General features: G+C 39.6%; 1 protein-coding gene across 2 annotated transcripts in view; it reads left to right on the top strand.

Moving 5' to 3' along the window:
- Window positions 1–22,749, top strand: part of LOC148815872 (protein NLRC3-like) — a 174,644-nt gene that overhangs the window by 144,231 nt on the left and 7,664 nt on the right. For both annotated transcript variants that reach the window (XM_088904673.1, XM_088904672.1), the window contains 2 exons: window positions 11,411–11,584; window positions 19,766–19,939. In XM_088904673.1, the coding sequence (XP_088760799.1) occupies window positions 11,411–11,584; window positions 19,766–19,939 (348 nt within the window). The remainder of the gene's footprint in view (window positions 1–11,410; window positions 11,585–19,765; window positions 19,940–22,749) is intronic.

The following is a 22,749-nucleotide window of genomic DNA, read 5'->3' as shown; positions in this document are numbered from 1 at the left end:
GCAGCAGGCATACACAGCAAATAACAAGGAAACAAAGAAAAGGGCAGGTGAGATGAGTATCCAAACAGTGAGTGATCAGAAAAAGGAAACAATTGTTATGCCTGGCTTTTTGACGCAATTTTTTTTAACTTGCTAATGTTATGGAGGCGGAAAGACGCACCCCCCACCTCTGGGTGCCTGACTTGTCGCCATCTTTAACCATTCCATGTTCGAGTTGCAGTAGGTAGAGACACATTTTCTACCATGTCATTTTGTAAAAAGGGGAGATATGTGGACAAGCCAAAGCCCAAACATCCACTGAAGGTTCACATCTGGGGGGGTATATCTAGAAGAGGCCCAGGACCACTTCTTATTTTCAAAGGAATTATGGATCGTGAATTCTTCGAGGAAGTCTAGGTGAAACAGCATGCCACCCCATATATCAGGGAGCACTTTGGATCAAGGCACTGTCTCTTTCAAGACAACGATCCGAAACACACAGCAGCAAGGGCGAGGCTTATAGCAGAAGGAGTGAACTGGGTGAAAACTCCAGCCGAATCCCCAGATTTAAATCCGATAGAGATGGTTTGGCATTCGCTGAAAGACTATGTTCAGAAAACTGCTAAACCCAGCACAAAGCAAGAACCGATCAATGCAATCTGCAAATTCTCGGAGGAAGAACTGACCGAACAAAATTGCAACAATTTTATTAACAGGCTGTTTCTTCCTACGATGATCAGTGGGGAGGGGGGCATTCGGGAATGTGAGTCTGATTAAGAATGAATAAAAGCATTTTATTAAAAACGCGTTTGCTCACAAAGTAAAAAACAATTACTTTTTGACAATGAAAAACTGTGTGTGTCTCTCTCTCTCACTCTGCTGGCGTTTGTAATCGTTTTTATTTTTAAATACATTTTTGCAAAGTCATGTACCATAAAAGTGTAGTGGTTTGATGGGTTTACTGAGACAATTATTAATTGTAACAGTAATCACGAGGTTGTTCGTTGGGGCTTTTAGAAAATCAATCGTCAGAACAACTAACAACGCACACACACGGGTTCAATACACGAGATACATTTATCGTTTTCAAGAGAAACCTTGATATAAATACGCCTTGCTTTGCCTTTCTGGCTGAGATTCCCTAAGAATTGTTGGAAGCCTGCCTTTTCTTTGACTTCAGGGGCGGGGTCAGCGCCCAACTCAGAGTCACAGCCTTCTTCCAGGCAGGAACCCTCCCACCCAATCAGATAGACTGAGGGAGGGGTTTGGGATGGATCCCCGCCTCCTCCAGTGGGAGGGGGCGTGGTCCCCCTAAGCTCATTCACGCTTCCGGCATTCGGTGCGGAAGGTTTACCCTGTCCTGATCTCTCAAGCAGGGCTTGTTCAAGCCTGGCCAGGCGGGTTGCAGTCAACTCCCTTCGTCCAGCCTTATGATAGGCTCTGCCTGTGCCCTTGCCTTCCCCGTAGCGCTCACGGCGGCTTTGACGCTTAGTGCGGTCCTGCCTGTCTATTTTGCGCCGGGCCTTAGCGGGCTCAGGAACCTCAGCTCCCTCGAGCTGAGGCGAGTCGTCAACCCTGCTGGCTTTAGTGGCGAACACGGCCGTTTTAGCAGGTATTCGCTCTGAGGAAGCAGAGACTTCAGCTCCCCAGGCTTTTTGAGCCAACCTTCTAATGTCAGCCATTTTCATCGCTTTTGCATCAGTGTGCATCACAACCATTTTCCTGATTGAGGGATGCAGATTAGCAATGAATAAACCTTTGAAATTCACGTTCTCTTCGCAACCCTCTTCATTCCGCCCTGCAAAATAAGTGCGCCTAAGCCTCTCATAATAGTCGCGAGGGGCTTCAGCTTTTTCGTGCTTAATATGGTGCGCAGCGGCCACGGCAGCTATGGGATCGATAAAAGCCGAAAATTCTCCGATCATTAACTGACACAGCTCCTCAAAGCTATTACAGACCTCCGGTCCTTGTCTAGACATCCACTCGTGGACCGCTCGGCTAGTAGTTTTCCTTACTAACATAGCCTTTTCCTGTTCGGACGCTCCGGGCATAAACTGCAAAGTATATCTCAGCTCATCGATGTAGGTTTCCACATTATTCCCTGACACTGACGGGTCAAACCTTTCTACATCTTTGGCTAACTGCCTCAGGGAGTGGAGGTTCATTTTTACGGTTTGTCCGCGGGCAGGGGGACGGCCGTGATCAGGAGCAGGGGGTCCATGCCTGAGTTGCATCGCCCTTGCGTCTCGCGCAGGACTCGGCGATCTCCCCCATGCCGATCCGACCACAGACCCTGGCCGGGAGAAACCTCCTCCCGGCGCGCTGGGTGAGCGCTCCGGGCTGCTAGGTGGGCTGGCATGCAAGTGGAATCTAGCCTGTTTTGCTTCCAGTACGGCAGCATCTAACTCCTTTTGCCTTTTCTGGCTGAGCTCATTTAAACTCTCAATTTCTTCTTCTTTTTCTTTCAAGCTCGCTTCCAGGTCTCTCCTAGCTACCTCAGCCGCAGTTTCTCTAGCAGACAGGTCATCTAATTTACCTAAAACTTCCCTGAGTCTGTCTTCACTTTCCTCATTTTTCACTCTCTTTTCTCTGATGATATCCAACAACTCAACTCGCTCCGCCTTATATCTTTCTAGCTTTCCCTGAAGCTTTTGAAACTTTGTCAGCTCGGACAAAGACAGTTCCAGCTGTTTAGCTAGATTTAAGGCGAAACTCGATAGGACCTGAACTGCGTTCACGGACCCTCCTGTGTTAAGCTGGTTCGCTACCTTAGCTACTAAATCTACTTGCAGCTTCTCAATATCATCAAAGTTCAACTTTTCGATACCGCTCCAGTAACCAGGATTGTCGTCGCTAGAAATAGTACTTATAAGCGACTCCACTTCAGACATTTTAGCAGCCATTGTCATTACGTCAGAGAAACTTTAAGAGTATTACTTTTTTTTCCTTTTACCAAAATACAGTATGGAATCTAAACACCCGAGCAGCACACCCGGTATTCGCGTATAGAAGCCGCGGTTCTGTGCTGAACTTAAACTCACAGCAATATCAGTTATTCTGTGCGATTGATTCTCATTTCATTCTAAACCGCCCGCACAGGGACGCCAGTAAATGTAGTGGTTTGATGGGTTTACTGAGACAATTATTAATTGTAACAGTAATCACGAGGTTGTTCGTTGGGGCTTTTAGAAAATCAATCGTCAGAACAACTAACAACGCACACACACGGGTTCAATACACGAGATACATTTATTAATATAAACTGTGCACCAAACATATACTAGTCTGCCTGGATACGAGCGGCAGACCTTACTGTGAGGGTTATCAATATACAAGGTATATAATCTCGAAGAGATGCAAACACAAAGAGATACACAACAGAGACTATATGTCAATATACATCGTTCGGTTACCAAATCGCTAATCAGTGTTATTACCCACTGTTACTCTAAACTCGGAAGTAAATACATTACTCATGAATTAAATTGATAACAACTTGTGTTGAGGTACAATTAAATTCTCGAGACGCAATGTAGAACATGGGGTTTACTTATCCACTGTGTTTGGATTTGGAATTTCCCGGCACGAACACCAAACCAGCTGACAGGCTCTGTTGCAGCCTCTGTTGCAGCGGTTGTCCAATGGGCGTTGTGTCGGCGTCCTCTGGCTACCGGCCAACCAGTCGAGGTGCAGCTCGGAGTAGGACGGGCGGAGGAATCTAACTGCGGCGCGCAGGGCAGTCGTTGCTCCGAGGGGATCTACCAGCAGTCCGGCTGGCTAGTAGAAAGTCTCTATGCACAGAGTGTGACCGCGAGTCTTCACAAGTCACTCTTTTGCCTGGGAAGAAACTGGTTCGTTCCCGGTCCAGCGCTGCTTCTGAATAAGCTATTCAGGTTGTCGACGAGGGTCCAACTGTAGGCTGCCGTTGATCAAGCGGAGCATTCACGTTGGTAGAATTCTGAGTACGTACGGGATCCTCGGCCTCGCGGTTAGAACAAAGTCCAAGTCCTTTTGCAGACAACAGCAGTTGTCACGTGATTGTCTCTGAGGATGCGCGAAAATGGCCAAGGAGAGCCCAGAACTGAGCTTGCGCTCCCTTTTTGATCAAGACCCAGATGTGTGCTGATTGGTTGAGAGTTTGGCGGGCATTGGAGACCCACGTGGTATTACCAGTCCCTGATTGGTTGGTCAAGGTGAGATATAAGTCACTTACTCTTGACACTTAGCAATGCAGTCCAGATGTCCATTCGGCACTCCCTAGACAGATAGGCGCCAGTGGATGACCATTGATCATGATAGCCAGCCTTAGCTACTTGCATCCCTGTCTGGGAGCTTGCTTCTTATCAAAAGAAAAATATCTTAAATCAACTTGCATGCATTCTTTCTCTGTGGCTGCACCACAGAGATGGAGGGTGAGATGGGGCCTCCTTTAGGAGCATACCAACGCTTAATTCTGTCTTATTAACAAGCACTGCCGCTACAAAAGTATGATAATTAAAAACAATTAGTACTTTTGCTGGACAGAGAGGTGAACATTATTTAAATCAGAAGACAAAGGTAGCGATTTACGTTGCATTGTGCTGCTGTAATACAGTTTAAAATAATTAAAAGTCTAAACAGTATCAGCTTTATTTATGGGCTGTAATTTAAAAAAAGTCAAAAACCGCACTCAAAATGCAATTTAGAGCTTTCTGGCAAGAGGAGACACCCAAACTAATAATGTAACATGGTACTGTTTGTGCATGAACATACTTATACTGTTATTTCTTTAGATACGCGATTGCATGTTTTTTTTTTAAATCCCTGGTGGGACCGGGCGTCCATAGGAATCAAGTAGTAGGTTTCATTACGCTTTGACAGATCGTCTTTAAATCAAGCCTCCATTTCTCTATAAAAATCTAAAAGATTGCACAGCCTAAGGGGGGGGGGGGTCTTAAAAACATCGTATTTACAATTTACAACTATTCATTGTTATTAAAAAATGACTTAAATTCGAACATGTTGTGATATTTAGAAATATAAAAAGTCAATTAATTGTCCATAACATTGCTATTTTTTTTAAAGAAATGTTTGTTAAAAGAAAAGTTGTGGCTCCGGCTGGAGAACACCCAACCTGTGGTTTATAAGTCAGGCACCTAGACCACAGTACCACCCGCAAGGTTGCATGAGGAGTGGTGAAACAGCCCTACACAAACAGTATCAACAGACATTGTACTGTTTTAGTACATTAATATAATTATATCGTTATTCATTTCTTTAGATACGCGATTCCATATTATATTCCCTATTAATCAAATTCTAAAAGTATGCTTGTTGGCTCCGGTATCAAGCGTATTCACAGAAAAGCTTAAAACTACCACTTTTTATACACATGTTAGTTAAAGACTTCGATGCTTAAAATGTTTAGGGAGAAATGGAATTCTGGTGTGTATTTTTTCTTTAAAGTACTGAGACCAGCCATATACTGTAATACTGTATGTTTAGTTTCCAAAATTAATATTGTTTATGGCCTTCACCCGCGTTATGCTCCTATTCTTTTTATGCTCAGCTACTAAGATTTCCCTTCAGTGGTAAAATTCCATATACATATTCAATACTTAAACAGGCACAGTAAAGACATTTAAATCTTTCTACAACCGACCAACGCACCACAAGTGCCCCTGTTGGTCAACCAATCACATACTGCGGTATAACGCATGATGGCGTAGCCAATTACCAGCGGTACGTGTCTGTGCCGCGCACTTTGAATGGCTGCATCTGTACCAATAGAAAATAAATGGGTTTTGACGTCATCAATCAGTATCGATCAAGGTCTCCAAAACAAACAAGAAACAAGACGCTGGTGCATTTTGGATCATTGTCCTGCTGCAGAACCCAAGTGCGCTTCAGCTTGAGGTCACGAACAGATGGCCGGACATTCTCCTTCAGGATTTTTTGGTAGACAGCAGAATTCATGGCTCCATTTACCACAGCAAGTCTTCCAGGTCCTGAAGCAGCAAAACAGCCCCAGACCATCACTACCACCACCATATTTTACTGTTGGTATGATGTTCCTTTTCTGAAATGCTGTGTTACTTTTATGCCAGATGTAATGGGACACACACCTTCCAAAAAGTTCAACTTTTGTCTCGTCAGTCCACAGAGTATTTTCCCAAAAGTCTTGGGAATCATCAAGATATTTTCTGGCAAAACTGAGACGAGCCTTTATGTTCTTTTTGCTCAGCAGTGGTTTTAGTCTTGGAACTCTGCCATGCAGGCCATTTTTGCCCAGTCTCTTTCTTATGGTGGAGTCATGAACACTGACCTTAACTGAGGCAAGTGAAGCCTGCAGTTCTTTGGATGTTGTTGTGGGTTTTTTTGTGACCTCTTGGATGAGTCGTCGCTGCGCTCTTGGGGTAATTTTGGTCGGCCGGCCACTCCTGGGAAGGTTCACCACTCTTCCATGTTTTCACCATTTGTGGATAATGGCTCTCACTATGGTTTGCTGGAGTCCCAAAGCTTTAGAAATGGCTTAATAACCTTTTCCAGACTGATAAATCTCAATAACTCTGTTTCTCATTTGTTTCTGAATTTCTTTGGATTGCAACATGATGTCTAGCTTTTGAGGATCTTTTGGTCTACTTCACTTTGTCAGGCAGGTCCTATTTAAGTGATTTCATGATTGAGAACAGGTGTGGCAGTAATCAGGCCTGGGTGTGGCTAGAGAAATTGAACTCAGCTTTCCAAAGATGTGATAAACCACAGTTGATTTATGTTTTAACAGGGGGGACAATCACTTTTTCACACAGGCCCATGTAGGTTTGGATTTTTTTCCCCTTAATAATAAAAACCATTCATTTAAAAACTGCATTTTGTGTTTACTTGTGTTATCTTTGTCTGATATTTCAATTTGTTTGATGATCTGAAACATTTCAGTGTGACAAACATGCAAAAAAATAAGAAATCAGGAAGGGGACAAACACTTTTTCACACCACTGTATGAGAAAGACAAGCAGTTAGAAGTGCTACCGAAGTTAGAAAATGAAGCAGATACAGACACTAAAAAACAGCCTTTCTAAAAAGAAAGGTTTTGAGGTTAGATTGAAATGCACTCAGGGTGGGTGACTCTGATATCACTGGGGATACAAATCCAGAGCCCTGGGGTGTAGCTAAAAAAGGCCCTGTCACCCACAGAATGTAGATGTTCTTGAGGTCAGCTAGAAGACCAGAGTCAGAGGGACAAAGGTTGCAAGGTGGGGAGTAGACAGGTAATAAACCAGACAGGTACTGAATGAGGATGAGGATTTTGATGTTGACTCGAAACCTGATAGGAAGCCAGTGCAAGGACTCGAAGACAGGCGTAATGCAATTGCTTGCTTGCGACCTGATCAGGATTCTCGCAGTCAAATTCTAAACATATTGGAGATTGCTCAGTGTGGATTTAATTACCCCAGTGAGCAGGATGTGCAGTAATCAATTCTAGAAAAAGAAGCCCTTTTGGTTTCTCTAGTTCTATTAAAAGAAACTAAATTGGTGTGATGTTCCACAATGCAGCTTTTTTTAATGCTATACATGGCCGGTATTTAAATATGATGTTTGTGATTTAAACAAATTAATACAAGCAGTTTTTGAGGATTTAGGTTAGGCTGACTTATTGCAGGGTGCAAAGCATTAGGAGTTATGTTCAGGCTAGTTACAGCGTGTCTGAAGAGCTCTTGCAAAAAAGACAACATACTGTATGCAAAATAACAGCATACAGGTATATTAGAAATGAATGCAAGGTATATGGATATTCAAGGTATGGCTAGAATAAGAGATGCCAGACACTGAAGGAGAAGGATGGAAAGGTTGAAAAAGAAGCAAGGGAGGATGTATGGACAAAAGATCTACTAGCAGTAGAGTTAAGAAAGTAAGAGGAGCTTGAAACAGTGAGAAAGAAAGAAATGGACAACAGAGAAGCTGGAATGTTGACCTGAAACTTCCTGTAGGAACAGTATAGTTAAAATGAAGAATGAAGAGGAGTTAGGACAGGGATGAAAATGACAATGGGATTTTCACTTTCTCAAAGTAGTAGAAAATGATTAATCTAGAATAACTGAAAGTGTTATCTGCAGGCTGCAAAAAATGGCAGGTACAGTAAAATTAGACAAAGATAGTTTGCTACCATGTAGTTAGATGAACAGACACAGGTTAAAAGTAAGTTTTCATGGAGCATGTTAAGACTAGAGATGTACAGGTAGGTAGGAAAAAGGTAATTTGGGGAAAGTTGAGGAATACACTGATAACAAGGACACTTCCTTAGAGGGTTATGCATACTTTTGACAAATGCACAGGAGATGTTACGGACTGCAGAAGAAGATGATAAAGTTAACAGACTCACTGAATATCAACTGTTGAATGTTTACATAGATTCTGAAATTAGGATTGTATTTTAGATTTTGTGAAATTGCTAGCGTTCAGCTGTGTGTTGGATGCACATAAATTGAAGGAATGGGCAAACAGCTGATGCTGATCCAGAGTCAGCATCTGAAGATATTTATATTTACAGGGAATTTATTTGCAGGCTAGGTATGGATACTGATGTGCCAGAGAAGTGGAAAAGCTGTTTTGTTAAGCTAGCACTATAAAATAATTTATCCTGTGAGATCCTGCCATCTCATAGTGGGTTTAATCACTGTGTTTTGTTACACAATTCCTTTAGTTCCATCCATTTTCTAATGTCTTTATCCAGTACAGGGGAGCTGGAGCCTATCCTAGCAAACAATGGACACAAGGCAGAATACACCCAGAATACATCACAGGGCAGACAAACACACACACCAGGGCCAGTATTCCCATAAGCCAATTAACTGACCAGTATGTAGGTATAGTACCCGTAGAGTACCTGGAGAAAACCCACTTAAACCCAGAGTGAACATGCAAACCCCACACATACTGTACCCCAGAAATTGAACCTGGGGCCCCAGCATTGCAGGATAGCAATGCTAACCACTGTGCCACCATTAGAAACGGATGGATAGCTTAGTTATCTTTCTAGTTCAAAGGTTTCCATGCATAATTTAATTTTGAAAGCCACTAAGACATCTGGTGCTACTGTTGTATTTATGAAAAAAACTTACAAAAAGCATGCTAAACACTGCTACCCGTTCCTTAGTTAATACTGTAGTGCCACGTGGGGCGCTTTAGCATGTGAACGCAAGGCGGGCTGAGAAGAGCGCCTGGGGGCGGGACTACGGGACTGTATATAGTGGGGCAGAGACTGTGAGACAGCCTCTTCCCTTCGGGTGTGTGTGTGTGTTAGTGAAGGTGCAGCACTGTAACCCCTGTCCCTGTGTGTTTACCTTTCCCGGTTCGAGTTAATACATAAATGTGTTGTTCAACCCCATTCCCATGTCCCATGCCTGTTCCATTCTGTACCGAAACCCACAGTCGTTAAAATACATTTAATTGTTATAAACAGTTACGACTGTTATAAATTGTGAAAGCAAAATTTTTAAAATGTATTTTATCCTAATTTTTCTTTACTAATTTTGTATTGTACTTATTTTCCAATACTCAGATTTAACATACATTTGAACAATGACATGTACAGGTATTTCAAATAATTGAACTATTGTACGTGAGACATAACATTCAGAAATACAATAGAGAATAGTTTTGTGGTATTTGTTTTGATGACACTTTGCTAAAATTTATAAAAACCTAAAGGTGATTAAAATCTATAATCTTTCCACATGTCATGTCATTAGGAAGTATAATAAGCTCCTGCTTTGTTTAACAATGCTTTAAAAAATAAATATAAGTGGTGAGAAAGTAGCTATCCTTAATGATAATTAAAGGACTGGAAGTCAAAGGAAATGATTTACGTTGCTTAATTTGAAAACCTAAGTTATAAAGTTATAAAGACTGTTATTAATTGTTGATAGCAAAATATTTTAAAATATATTTTATCCTTATATATTTTTCTTTACTAATTCTGTATTTTACATATTTTCCAATACTCGGATATAACGTACATTTGAACAATGACTTGTATTTCAAATATTGAACTAAGTTAGACATAACATTCAGAAATACAATCGAGAATAGTTTTGTGGCATTTGTTTTGATGACACTTTGCCAAAATTGATAAAAACCTAAAGGCGATTAAAATCTATAATCTTTCCACATGTCAATGACATTAGGAAGTACAATAAGCTCCTGCTTTGTTTAACAATGCTTTTAAAAAATAAATATAATTGGTGAGAAAGTAGCTATCTTTAATGATAATTAAAGGACTGGAAGTCAAAGGAAAATATTTACATTGCTTAATTTGAAAACCTAAGTTATAAAGGTAGACGCGATCTGTGCTTTAAGCATTCCAGGCAGCAGATGGCTCATTCTGTATTACAGAGCTCCGCGCCTCCTCCCTCTCTCAGTGCTACCGCTTCTCTGATGCAGCGCAGTGGACGGGGAGATATTTTCCCAGCCTCTGATTGGGAAGAAAAGACCTACTGATCTGCCTCATACCATAGGAAAATCGGGGAACATTTTTTTCTTTGTGTTTATGAAATTCAAGTGTTTTAAATGTTTAATTAAAAGGTAACTTACAGCATAAGTTTCCAAATTGATCACGAAGAAGAAAAATCACCAGTTTTTGTGTGCATAAAAAGTTGTTTTTTAACTAAACCCAATTTTTATAGCTTTTTAAGTCATGCAATTCATAAGTTAGGCAGGGGCACGTCATTGTTTCATTGTCATTGTTTCTTATGTGTAAAAAGTGTGCAGTGTTGTATATTTTTGGGAGGGATGGGGTTTGTTAAGTTTCATTATCATTTTCTTTTTTTCTTTTTAGTGGAATTTGTACAGTATATTCTGTAGGGGTTGTGTGTGTGTATGCTGTTTACTGCTTCACAATATTATTGTTAATTATTTTTATGTGTTGTTATGCTTTAAACCCTGGTTGTTGTTTTTTTCTTCAAATGGGAATGTTGTTTTTCTCAACATATCTACAAACAACAATAACAAAATTTCCAGTTCACTTACTCCAGTGTTGGTAATTTACATTGGGATTAATAAACCATTTGAAGAAAAACAACATATAAACCCGGACCTAACTAAAAATAACTATAAGAAGATGACATATAACAAATGTGAAGCAATTTTTATTATGGTTAAAAGTCAAAATCTTAATTTCTGTTCCCCTTTTCATTGTAGCTCCATGTGTCTCTGTGTTTCCCACTGTCTCCCTTCCTGATACTGTAGTTTTCTTCTCATCTTTCTTTTTCCTTCTGGAACCCACATTTTGAAGCAGCTGTTATCTTCATCATCCTCATCCATGGACACTCTGAGATGGATAATGACATGATGTTTTATATTACTGCTAAGCTGGGTTCTGTAGTGAAGACTTGGGAAGAAAGATGTGGATGAGCTGTGCAGATGTTCAGCTGTGCTCCTGTCTTTTTGTCTGCAGGATGTGGGAATGTGGACTAACAGAGAGATGTTGTGAAGATCTGGCCTCTGCTCTTCAATCTCAACACTCCAGTCTGAGAGAGCTGGATCTGAGTAACAATAACCTGGGGGATTCAGGAGTGAAACTGCTGTTTGCAGCTGTGAGGGAACCCAACTGTAAATTAACAAGACTGTGGTAAGCGAACACTGGTGATTTCTTTGTATCTTATTGTTTTATTTAGATATCCTGAGACACACAATATTCCCTGTTCACATGCATTAGAAAAGAACACCTAGGAAGAACAGAACAAAAAAGAAGGGTGACATCTAGAAAGACAAAAAACTGCTACTCAGTTGTATACAAGTTCTTGTTCTTGGCTTCTTTGTTAATATCTCATTACTGAGAGACTCGACATGTAATCTTTCCCATTTTGCCCATCCTTTTTACACATATGTATATGTTGTGGTTGATTTATAATTTTGTGGGTAATATTCTTCATGAGATTTCATTCATAGAGTCTGTCTTAATTTGAACACAAGGTCTGTCCAGCTTTAACCAGTTTCTAATGATTTATTTCATGGATGCAGTTCTGACAGTTCTAAACAAGTATCTTTCTGCCTCTGAAAGCCGTTCATCTGGTGTTTGTCCCAGAAGGAAAAGGACGCCTAATGAGGATTTTTTAAAATATTTCTTCAAGAATCTTTCCCCAATTTATTTTCTTACCAAAAAATGTTTACGATATGCCAGGTTTTCCTCGCAATTCTTCCTACTGTTTGTGCTCCCAAATTTATAATATTTGGCTTGTAGTTGATGTTTCTTCCAGTATCGAATATGAACTTTTTACTCATATTCTCTCCATGAATGTGAATTGGTGGATTTATGCAGATTTGAACGGTTTTAGAGGCTTCAATTGCTGTGGAAAGGCCAAACTCCTTTTCTCTCCTGCATCTTACTCTTGTATTCCTCCTGTATTTTCTGATATTTTATATACATCTGAAAGGATGTAGCTGTGGAAATAAGTTAGGTATGCAAAATTGACCAATTTGTTAATCTCTCATCTTAGAGTCTCATTTACTTCTTCTCAGCTTTGATTTGTGTGTCCCCAGTGTTTTCTCTCTGTGTGCTTTGACCTTGCCTGTTTGTCTTGGACTTATTCCTGTGGTTTGAACCCTGCATGTGCATGTGCTTTGACTCTCCTTCAGACTCTTCCTGGTGCTTTAATCAGTTCCTCTCAGCTCAACCCCTTCCTTTTTGATCTTTCGCCTGCCTGCCCTGCTTGCTTCCAGCAGAACAAAGCAAAGCATTATGGAAGTAAATTCTGCAATTTAAATACAGTAATCACATAGAAAATAATTTGTATTGTGAAATAAATAAAGAAATAGTAATTTTGAGGGGTTTATGGAAATAGCTAGTTCAGACACGGTGACATCATCGCCCTCCCTGTGCGTAGCAGGGACCTCAGCCGCCTGGGTTGAGGGAGGTCTCTTTTAGCTCATCCGGATGGTTCCCTGTTGCGTTCCGCCGGAGACCCGGGTTTGCGCCCCAGGTGTTGCAGGACAAACCGGCAGGGTGGAGTGGCAGGGGGCAGGAGCCTGTGTGGAACCGCGATGGTCACGGTAGCATGGGACCCTGACTTTAAACCACACAAAATAGACATTCTAGTAATGGTCATTGAGAGGCATAAGGAAGGTCTGGAACAAAACAGAAATCCTGGAAGTACCTTCATTCTTGCTGTCTTCATCCTTCTCAAGAATGAGACAGGCAGCAGTTTCCATCTATTGAAGTTTTGCTTAACCTGATTTTCTAGCACCTCTTAGATACATTTTAATGTGTTTTATAGCTTTCTTGGTATTAAAATAGCTTAACATTTTATCTTATCCCAATCCTATTGTAAATTAAAAAAAATGTTTACCTCCAGGGATATAGATTCCCGAGTAACAGTGCTTCAGAATTTCCTTTGTTTCCTATTTTTAAAAGTTGCTGTAGTCTGTGATTACATCTGTGAGAACAGGAAAAGATGTTGAATTTCTGCTGTATATACTAACATCATCTTTATAAAGAGCCTGATTGTGTGTTTCTTCTGCTATATCACCTCCCTCTGTATCCTCCTGTTGTCTTATTCTCTGAGAGCATAAATCAGTGGTGACAAGGATCTCCTCGTCTTGTTCCCCTCTATGAATTAAAGCTCTCTGACAGAATACCATGAGCCTGTTCTTGTGCATTTGGTTGTTTTTACATTGCTTGTATCCAAGCTATAAAACCATTGTGAAAACCAAATTCCCTACAAGTTTCAAATACAAAAGGCTGTAATACCCTGTCAAATGGAAACATGTTTTTTTCATTTCAGTTTTTGTGTTTTAAGATACAATTTAGTTTAGCCCAGCAAGACCTCCAGCCAAATAGTCCATTTCCACCTGGAATGATGTCCCCTCAAACAGTTTATAATAACTGCAATTACAAAATGTAATTATACACTAGAAGTATACAGTATACAGTAGAAGTCTTAGATTTCTTATACTGTATGACTTACTGTGTCCTCTCACCAGGTAGAAATATGCAGGATGAAAAAATCCCTGGTTTTCAAAAGATCAACTTTTCAAGTTGTAGCCTTGTCAGCCAGCTGAAAAAGCTTGTACATGTTACCATATGTGTACTAGCTTGGATAAAACATCGAGACAAATTGAAAATATAAAATAAATCAACATAAGTTCTGTGAATACAGGACCCGGATTGATAATGTTCACATACACAAAATTATTATTTAAAAGTATTAAAAGCTATTATAGTTATTATATATTACTATATAACCCCCCCCCCCCCCCAGTGTGTTGGGTATATTGTGTTATGTATTGCCTTGTAACCTGTTTACAATGTCTACTGTATGTCACCCCACAATCTGTATGTATTCTAATGCCCCAATATAGTGACAGGGAGACTATACTGTAAACAGGCTCTCTCCTTTGAATGAGATGTAAAACCAAGGTCTGTCTGTGGTCATTAAAATACCAGGATGTTTCTCGAAAAGAGTAGGGTTATTACCCTGGCATCTTGGCCAAATTTCCCATTGGACTTTACCTATCATAGCCTCCTAATACTCCCCATCTATGAAATGGCTTCATCACCCTGTTCTCCTCCTCACTGAGAGCTGGTGTGTTGTGAGCATACTGGTGCATCATCCAGATGGAGGTTGTATATTGGTGGTGGTGAAGGGGATCTCCATTATCTGTAAAGAGCTTTGAGTGGAGTGTCCAGAAAAGTGATATAAGTGTAAACAATTCTTATTAATTATTGTCTAATTTTATATGTTTTTATCAGCTTTTGATTTTTAGGTTGCATTTTGGTGTGTGAGATCATTGTTATTATCGGTTTATGATAATGGCATCTGTAGTAAAAATGCTGTACTACGGTGAAAGAAAACTTTTTGTCTGTTCCAGTCTCATGGTTTGTTTTAGAAGATATTGGAGGTGACTTGTAAGTTGTAAAAAATAACCTGATTAATTATGATTAAAATTAATTTATGTTTTAGTGTGCAGCAGATGCTGGAGCCTCTGTTGTGTCACATTCTGCTAGAAAGCTTTCCACATGATGTAGAATAACATGACTTCAACATTAGGGTTTACTGTTCTCCATAAGTCTAGGAGTCTATTAGATTGAATCCTCTTCAAATAATTACAGGTATTTCTGTACATTCCTGTACATATACTGTCCGTAGTGTAGTGTACGTGTATACTGTATGTACACTTTTATCAGTGTTATGTCAGCATGTCCAATCTTTCCATGGACTTAATATATAGTCTCAAGTAATAGGTTTATTCCATGCTGAAAAAAAGAAGAAAGAGAACACAACGTTTCGGCTGTGGAGCCTTCTTCAGGTGTGAGAGAGACAAGGCAGTAGGCAAAGGTAATGTAGCAGGAGAACAAAGGCTGGGAGGGAGGAGGAGTGAGAGGCGAGAGCAGGGGACAGAAAGAGAGGCCAATCAAGAGGTGTGAGGTCAGAACAGGTGTAGAGAGGTGTGAAATGAAACTTCCAATGAATGGAGAAAATTTAAAAGAACAGTAGTCTGTCGTTAAGAGAAGGGAGAAGGTGTGATCCTAGCTGCAGAATCATTTTGGTTTCGGTAGTCTTTCTGATGTATGAGTTCGGAAAAACCGTCTTTGAGAACACAGACGGAGAGATTAGAGGGGTCGTGGCCATCAGAGGTGAAATGAGAAACAATGGGCTCGGAGAGATCTTTAATCTTCACAGCAAGCAGGCCATACAGTATTGAAAAAAAGAACAATCTGCCAACCAACTAAAACACACTCATATTCATTTTCAAGTTTTGGCTTCTTGTTCACTTACATTGACTAGTGAGTAGGAAGGGCCAGTTTTATATCACAATCCTCGCACACTCTTGCTCTCGCCAGGGGTGAGACCAGCAGATTCTCATCTTCCTTCACCAACATGGCAACCATGCTGTACTTTCACTTAGGTCATGATTTTGAACTGAAATTTGCAGAATTTCGCAATACTACTTTGATACCAAGAGTTAAAACCCTGTCTGAGAGCTTGGGACCTCTGGGCGAGGTGTGGATCAATATTGCAGGTGGGGTCATGATTTTGATTAGGAGCAAGTGGGAATTAAATAGAAAGAAAAGTTCCACTCAGTGCTCTATATTCAGACGCATCTTTCTACAGTCTTCTTCATCCCACTGTGTCTCACCTTCCCCGTAATAAAACGGTGATAAGAAATATAAGATGCCTGATCTTGTGAGAAAAGCTTCCACTCTCATTTCCGTGTCTCGCAGGTTTAAACTTGCTCCTCACTCTCTTGTTCCTCTTTAACTTTGTATCTTTCTTTCTCTTGTCTGTTCTCCATCTGTCTCAATCACTGTCTTCACAGTAGTAATGCCAGCTAGACCCTTTTCTGTAGTGCTGCTCAGTCAGTATTGAAGTGGTTATTCAGCAACAAGACCAGAGGGGAGTGAGGAGCACTCTGCTTCAACAGTGTGGACAGTGTTGCACACACCTTTCCCCAAAACTTTAAAACTCTAAAATATCAGTGCTTTCCCATACTACAGGAGAGAGTGTGCCTGTGACTCCCTGGGAACACAGTGTGCACTTTGGGAATCAGTAATATGCATTGAAACTGACTCCAAGACAATAGATGTGTCCTAGGAATTAAGTTAAAAAGGATCAACTGGTGATTGGGATTTCTCAAAGCAAAATTTAGATAATTCCAAATAGTGTCCAATGAGAAGTGTATCCATGAGAGACACCTCAATTTCCAGCTGTTATAGATCCTTAAGGATTTATATCAGGATCTAAGTAACAAAGAGTAACATTAGGACACTATTCACTAAGCTGTGTCCCCTGCATCTGTTATCTTACATAAGGGGTGACCCAGAGCTCCATGTCCCAGGTAACCTCATAAAAACATACAGCAGAGGGGAGTAACAAAGAATTAAAAACATTTTGTATATTATCCCTAACAATGGCAGATGCAAATGTTATTTCCCTTATTCAACAATTGAAGAAAAAGAAACGGGCATCCATCAGATAAAATACAAGTTTTGATGAAAAACTGGACAGTGTGAGCCCCATGTAGTCTGCTTTTAATATGTCCTTCCACTAGGCACCACACTGTAATCGGGTACAAAACAATGGGGTTTAATTGTCATTCTTTAAAAGTCAATTTTCTAAAGTTGTAGCTCATGAAAATACCCAGATTTTTTTCCAGTGCTTTTCCAGTGCTACTCCAGTGTCTTCTACTGAAACTGGGGGAACAAAGACAGCACATTCTGCATGAAGGTTTTATAAAGCCAGGTCCATGGGTCTCAAAACCTTTTCAAAATCTAAAATTATACAGATACTTATGGGCAGTTATAGACACACAGTCATAGTTTTATAAGCAAATAGTAAAAGAGATGTTATCTTCTGGCAGCTCAGTTATACATTTCTTAAAGATCAGAGTTTGCAATCCACTTTTTTTTTCTTTGTAATCCACAATTTCTTCCAATATGTGGCCTTTTTGAGAGGTTTGAGGTGCCTGAAATGTATGAGCAATAAATAGGCATAGCATAAACCCTCATTTCATACACCACAGCTGTCACACACCTCTCTCACTTTTTCTGTAAACTTAGTAGCCTTGATTTGTATTTTCATCAGTACAATTGGTGATGTTACTGAACTGACAAGGTTTTCTTAGCCTTTCAAAATAAAAAATAAAATTAAAATAAAATTATGAAAATGTCCATTATTATTATCAGTGAGCTACTGGCAGTGACACTGACAAGGCAGACCTGTGCAGTGTATATACAAAGTGGCATCAGAGTGAGGAGCCAGGGAGGTTGTGTATTTGTTTTTTATAACGTAAAGTGTGTTGAGTCTCAGCACGAGTGGGATGTGATGAAGAGAGACTCGGGGTTGTTAATGTGAGAGGTCTGAGTGTGGGAGTGAGTCTCTGGAGACTGTGTGTGTGAGACTTAGTCTGGTGGCTTCAAGTGAGGATGTCAGAGGCTGGAGGTGGACCTGGAAGTCGGAGTGCTGACTGGCCATGAGGGGACCAGTGAGTGTCATGTGGGAGCAGGAGGCTCCAGATCAGGGAAAGAACAGGAAGCTGCTTGTGGTGACTCTGAGCAGAGGGTGCCATCTCCCTGAAAGGGACCAGCCTGAGGGCGTGTGGGAGGTGAGGCTCAGTGAGTCCAGGAATCTGTGACAGAAGGGCTTGGCTCAGTGACGGACCTACATTATGATCTCGGAGGAGATCAGATAGAAAGGCCAGTGGAGTCAGTGAGCTGGAGACTCAGGGCCTGAGAGTCTGTGAGACAGGGACCCTGAGAGGTCTCTGAGGATGTGTGCCCCATGCTCTGGTGCCATGATGAGGGAGTGAGCACATCACCATTCTTGAAGGAGAGGGCTTGCAAAAAATGTGAACACATTCCCCAGCAAGCTGTGAGGGGTGTGTCTGGAGTGGTGGACACGCCTGTTTGTGGGGGTCACTACCACCGTGATGTCACAGTATCATTGAGAAACATGGTTAGTTTTCTAACTCACCTGGAATCTATATCAATGGTTGTTATGGTCCTCAGTTGGAGAGTTATTTTTTTCCCTAATTGTTTTCTCTGTTTTTTGGGTGCTGCCAATTAAGATACTCTATTAAGCAAATGTAGAAGAAGCATTTAAAAGGGGAAAATGAGACTGCAAAAGGGGGAATACTGAGAGATCGTAGATGGTGAATGAGGTTAGTTGAGTGGTGTGTTATAGGGATAGGGGATAGACATGTGTGCTTTTCTTTTATGCTTTCGGTTTGGTTAATGTAGATATGAGTAGGACGCGGAAGACTTTTTTTTGTACTATATGGCCTCATTGTTAGGTACGACCACCTTTCCAGTTCTAGCCTATCTAGTTGTTTTTTTTAGTCAGTTAGTTTGTTGGGAGGGGGGGGGGGGTCTTTTCTTTGTCTTTCCCCTCCCAATTGGAATACAAATGTGCACCTCTGCTTCCATGTGTTTTTTTGGTATAATAAAGTGAATTTGTTTTTTCAAACATAATTGACTCTCTCTCACACATTATAATAGTAATTTTAACAGAACTACTGTACAGTACTCTATTGACAATGGAGTCCAACTGCATTAATATTAATGGTATTCAAGTGAAATGTACAGATGGATCCCAAGTCTAAAGATTTCCCCTGTGGCAGACAAAGTCTGAGGCAGAATTCTGGTTCATACAGACTTGCTCTCTTTTGACCTGCTGTTTTGTACTGAAGTTCAGTTTCATGACTCATACAAAGTGGATGCAGTCACACGGTCGATTCCTCTGCCAAATTATGATTGAGATTGTTTATTGCTTCACATTTTGATTATGTGTTGTTATAGTTATAACCTTGCTTGTTTTTGTTTAAATTGTTGATTTTCTTCAAAAGAGAATGTTGTTTTCCTCAACACATCTACAAATAACAATCAAAATCTCCAGTTCTCTTTCTCTAGTGTTGTTAATTTACATTTTGTATGAATTCAACCATGTGAAGAATAACAACCAAAGCTATAACTTTAACAAAACGCCATAAAATGTGAAGCAAATTCTATTATGGTTAAAAGTCAAAGTCTCTCTCATTCTATTTTCCTAGTCCAACCATTGTAGCTTCATGTGTCTCCCTCTTTCCCACTGTCTCCCTTCCTGGCAGTTTTTTTCTAATCTTTCTTCTTCTTTCTGGACCCCAAAATTTGATGCAGCAGTTATCTTCATCATCCTCATCCATGGACACTCTGAGATGGATAATGCCATAATGTTTTATATTTCTGCTGAGCTGAGTGTTGTAGTGAAGACTTGAAAAGAAGGATGTGGATGAGCTGTGAAGATGTTCAGCTGTGCTCTTATATTTTTGTCTGCAGGATGTCATGGTGTAAACTAACAGAGAGATGTTGTGAAGATCTGGCCTCTGCTCTTCAGTCTCAATACTCCAGTCTGACAGAGCTGGATCTGAGTCGCAATAACCTGGGGCATTCAGGAGTGAAACTGCTGTCTGCAGCTCTGAGGGATCCCAACTGTAAATTAACAACTCTGAAGTAAGTGAACACTGGTGATTTTTTTGTTTTGTTTTATTTAGATATGTTAAGACTCACAACATTCTGTTTTTCACATGCATCAAAAAGTAACACCTAGAAAATACAAAACAAAAAAGAAGGGTGACATATAGAAAACAGTTTTTTGTTTCATTTTATACAAGTTCTTGTCTGTGGATTCTTTGTAAACATATGATTACTTAGAGTCTCAAAACACATTTTGTTTAAATATATACTGTATATATAGATGATTTTTAATTCTATAGGTAATTTTCTTCTTGAAATTTCAATCATAGATTTCTTCCAGATTTGAACACTAGGTCTGTGCAGCTTTAACCAGTTTCTAGTGATTCTCTCCAGGAAGGTGAATTAGTGGATTTATGCCGATTTGAGATTCTTCAGTTGCTATGGGAGTGCCAGCCTTTCTTTCCATTTGAATCTTACCCTTATCTCTTATATTCCTCCTTTTTTCTAATAAATAGGAAGTAGCTATGGAAGTGAGTAAGGTTTGCAATATTTATCAATTTGTTTATCGCTAATCTTTGAATCTCTTTTGAATTTGGAGTTTGTACAGTATTTTCTCTCCACGTTTGTGTGGTGCTCCAGTTTCCTACCACAGTCTACAGACATTCTGGTAGATTAATAAGCTTCTGGGAAATCTGGCCCTGGTGTGAGTGTTTTACCCTGTGATGGACTGACATCCTGTCCAGGTTTCATTCCTGCCTTGTGCCCAGTGATTCCTGGAATAGGCTCTGGGTTACTCTGACCCTGTATTGGATAATTGTTTATTTACGGTGATGTTGATGGGGTTCAAATGCTATGCTGCCTTCTTTGTATATTAACAAAGAGTATAAACCATTCCAGATTTATGTGGTTTAAAGTCAGGGTTCTGTTCTGTTTGTCTCAAACCCTCAAAATGACTATTCCCTTCATTAGTTTTTTTCACATTACAAATTATTTTATATGTGTTTAATTTATTAACATTGTAGCAATATCTTATTTTCATAATACCTTGAGTTAAATTAGCTATAAAAGGTAATGTTTTAAGTTAGATGGATACTTCTTCATCATTTTGCTGAGGAGCTGCCGTTCATCCAAGCTGTTAAAGCTTTAAGTTAAACACAGCATTAACATTTTAAACAACTAAGATTACATTGCTTAAATTCCAGTGCTTTGAGTGACTTCACATCTATGCATTGTAGAAATACTAGAAAGATTTATCATATATCACATCCGTTTTTCTACCATAGCTGGGGCACTGTCAGTCGTCACAGAAAATATTTCATTTGTGTCATTTCCTCTTTCCTCAAAATGATTAATGATTAATAAGCATCTAAGCTACAGTACATCTTCCCCTGTAGTAGTTCCATATATGGATTTTGGGCAGTACAGCTCTTCTCAAATTCCACATCAGTCACAGTATCTCACAAGAATTGATAATGGCGGTACATTGTTTATATACACACACCCATGATGTACAACACAAAATACTTTTACACCTTTTAAATGCCAAGGTTTGTTGTTTGTTAACATTTTCACCCATTCCACTTACAGAGGCAGCCATTCAAAATGCACGGTACAATCCCGTACCCAGCAAAATTATTTACAGTTCACCGCGTTATACCGCAGTACATGATTGACTGGCCGAAATGACCGACAGGTGGCACTTGTGGTGCATTTGTTGTTAGTGAAACGATTGCTTCATTTAATCTCTTTACTGTGCATGTTTAAATCCGCTTAGTATTGAATATTAATATGGAATTTTACAACTAAAGGGAAATTTTAGTAGCTGAGCATAAAAAGAAGAGGAACATAACGCATCTGAAGGTTATAAATGATATTAATTTAGGAACATAAACATATTATGTAAACTGTATATGGCTGTTCTTGGTAGTTTAAATACAAAAATACACACCAGTATTGCATTTCTCCCTAAACATTTTAAGCATCAAAGTCTTTCATTCGGTTACATACTGTGGTTATTTTGGAAAAGTTTTTACTTGCTCCTTCTGACTATATTAAGTTTATATACGTGATAAAGAGTTATAATGTTTTAACCTTTTCTATGAATGTTTGCGCTCGTTATCGCAGTAAGAAAATACATACTTTTTAGAATTTGATTAATAGGGTATATAATATGGAATCGCGTATCTAAAGAAATTAATAACAATATAATTATATTCATATAGTTTAAATTATCACAGCAGTACACTTTCTTTGTAAACATCTGCATCAATTTGACTCGTTCACCCATGATTACTTGGAATCTTTTTGCCTGCCCTGTTCAGTTATAGCTTAAGGTGCCGAGTGGTGCATTGGTGAAATGGATTGGGTATTTCACTTACATGTTGGAGATCAGGGGTTCACACCCAGCTCTCCCCATGAGTTTTCTTTTAACAAATAAACATTTTTTATGAAAAATTAAAATAGTAAATATTATCGACAATATTGAATTTGTTGATATCTCTACGTATCACAACATGTTCAAAGTTAAGTGAGTTAAGTGATTAACCTTTTCTATAAATTGCGCTCATTATCGCAGTAAAAAACCTCATACTTTTTAGAATCCGCTAAATAGGGAATATAATATGGAATCGCTTATCTAAAGAAATTAATAACGATATTAATGTATGGATCTAAATATAAGTATTTATATAGCTGGTAGTATTACTGTAATCCGCTTTCTTTGGAAACACGTTTTATTTTTCATTTGACTCATTCACGCATGATGAAGTATTATGTACACTATATTAACATTTTTTTGTTTATATATTATAACATATTCAATGTTAAGTCATATTGATAATGAAATA

The sequence above is a fragment of the Atractosteus spatula genome, chromosome 24, assembly GCF_055471065.1.
Source record: "Atractosteus spatula isolate fAtrSpa1 chromosome 24, fAtrSpa1.hap1, whole genome shotgun sequence".
In the NCBI taxonomy this organism is placed as follows: Eukaryota; Metazoa; Chordata; class Actinopteri; order Semionotiformes; family Lepisosteidae; genus Atractosteus; species Atractosteus spatula.
The sequence above is the reverse complement of the archived record's forward strand: the minus strand, read 5'-3'. Positions and strand labels throughout refer to the sequence as shown.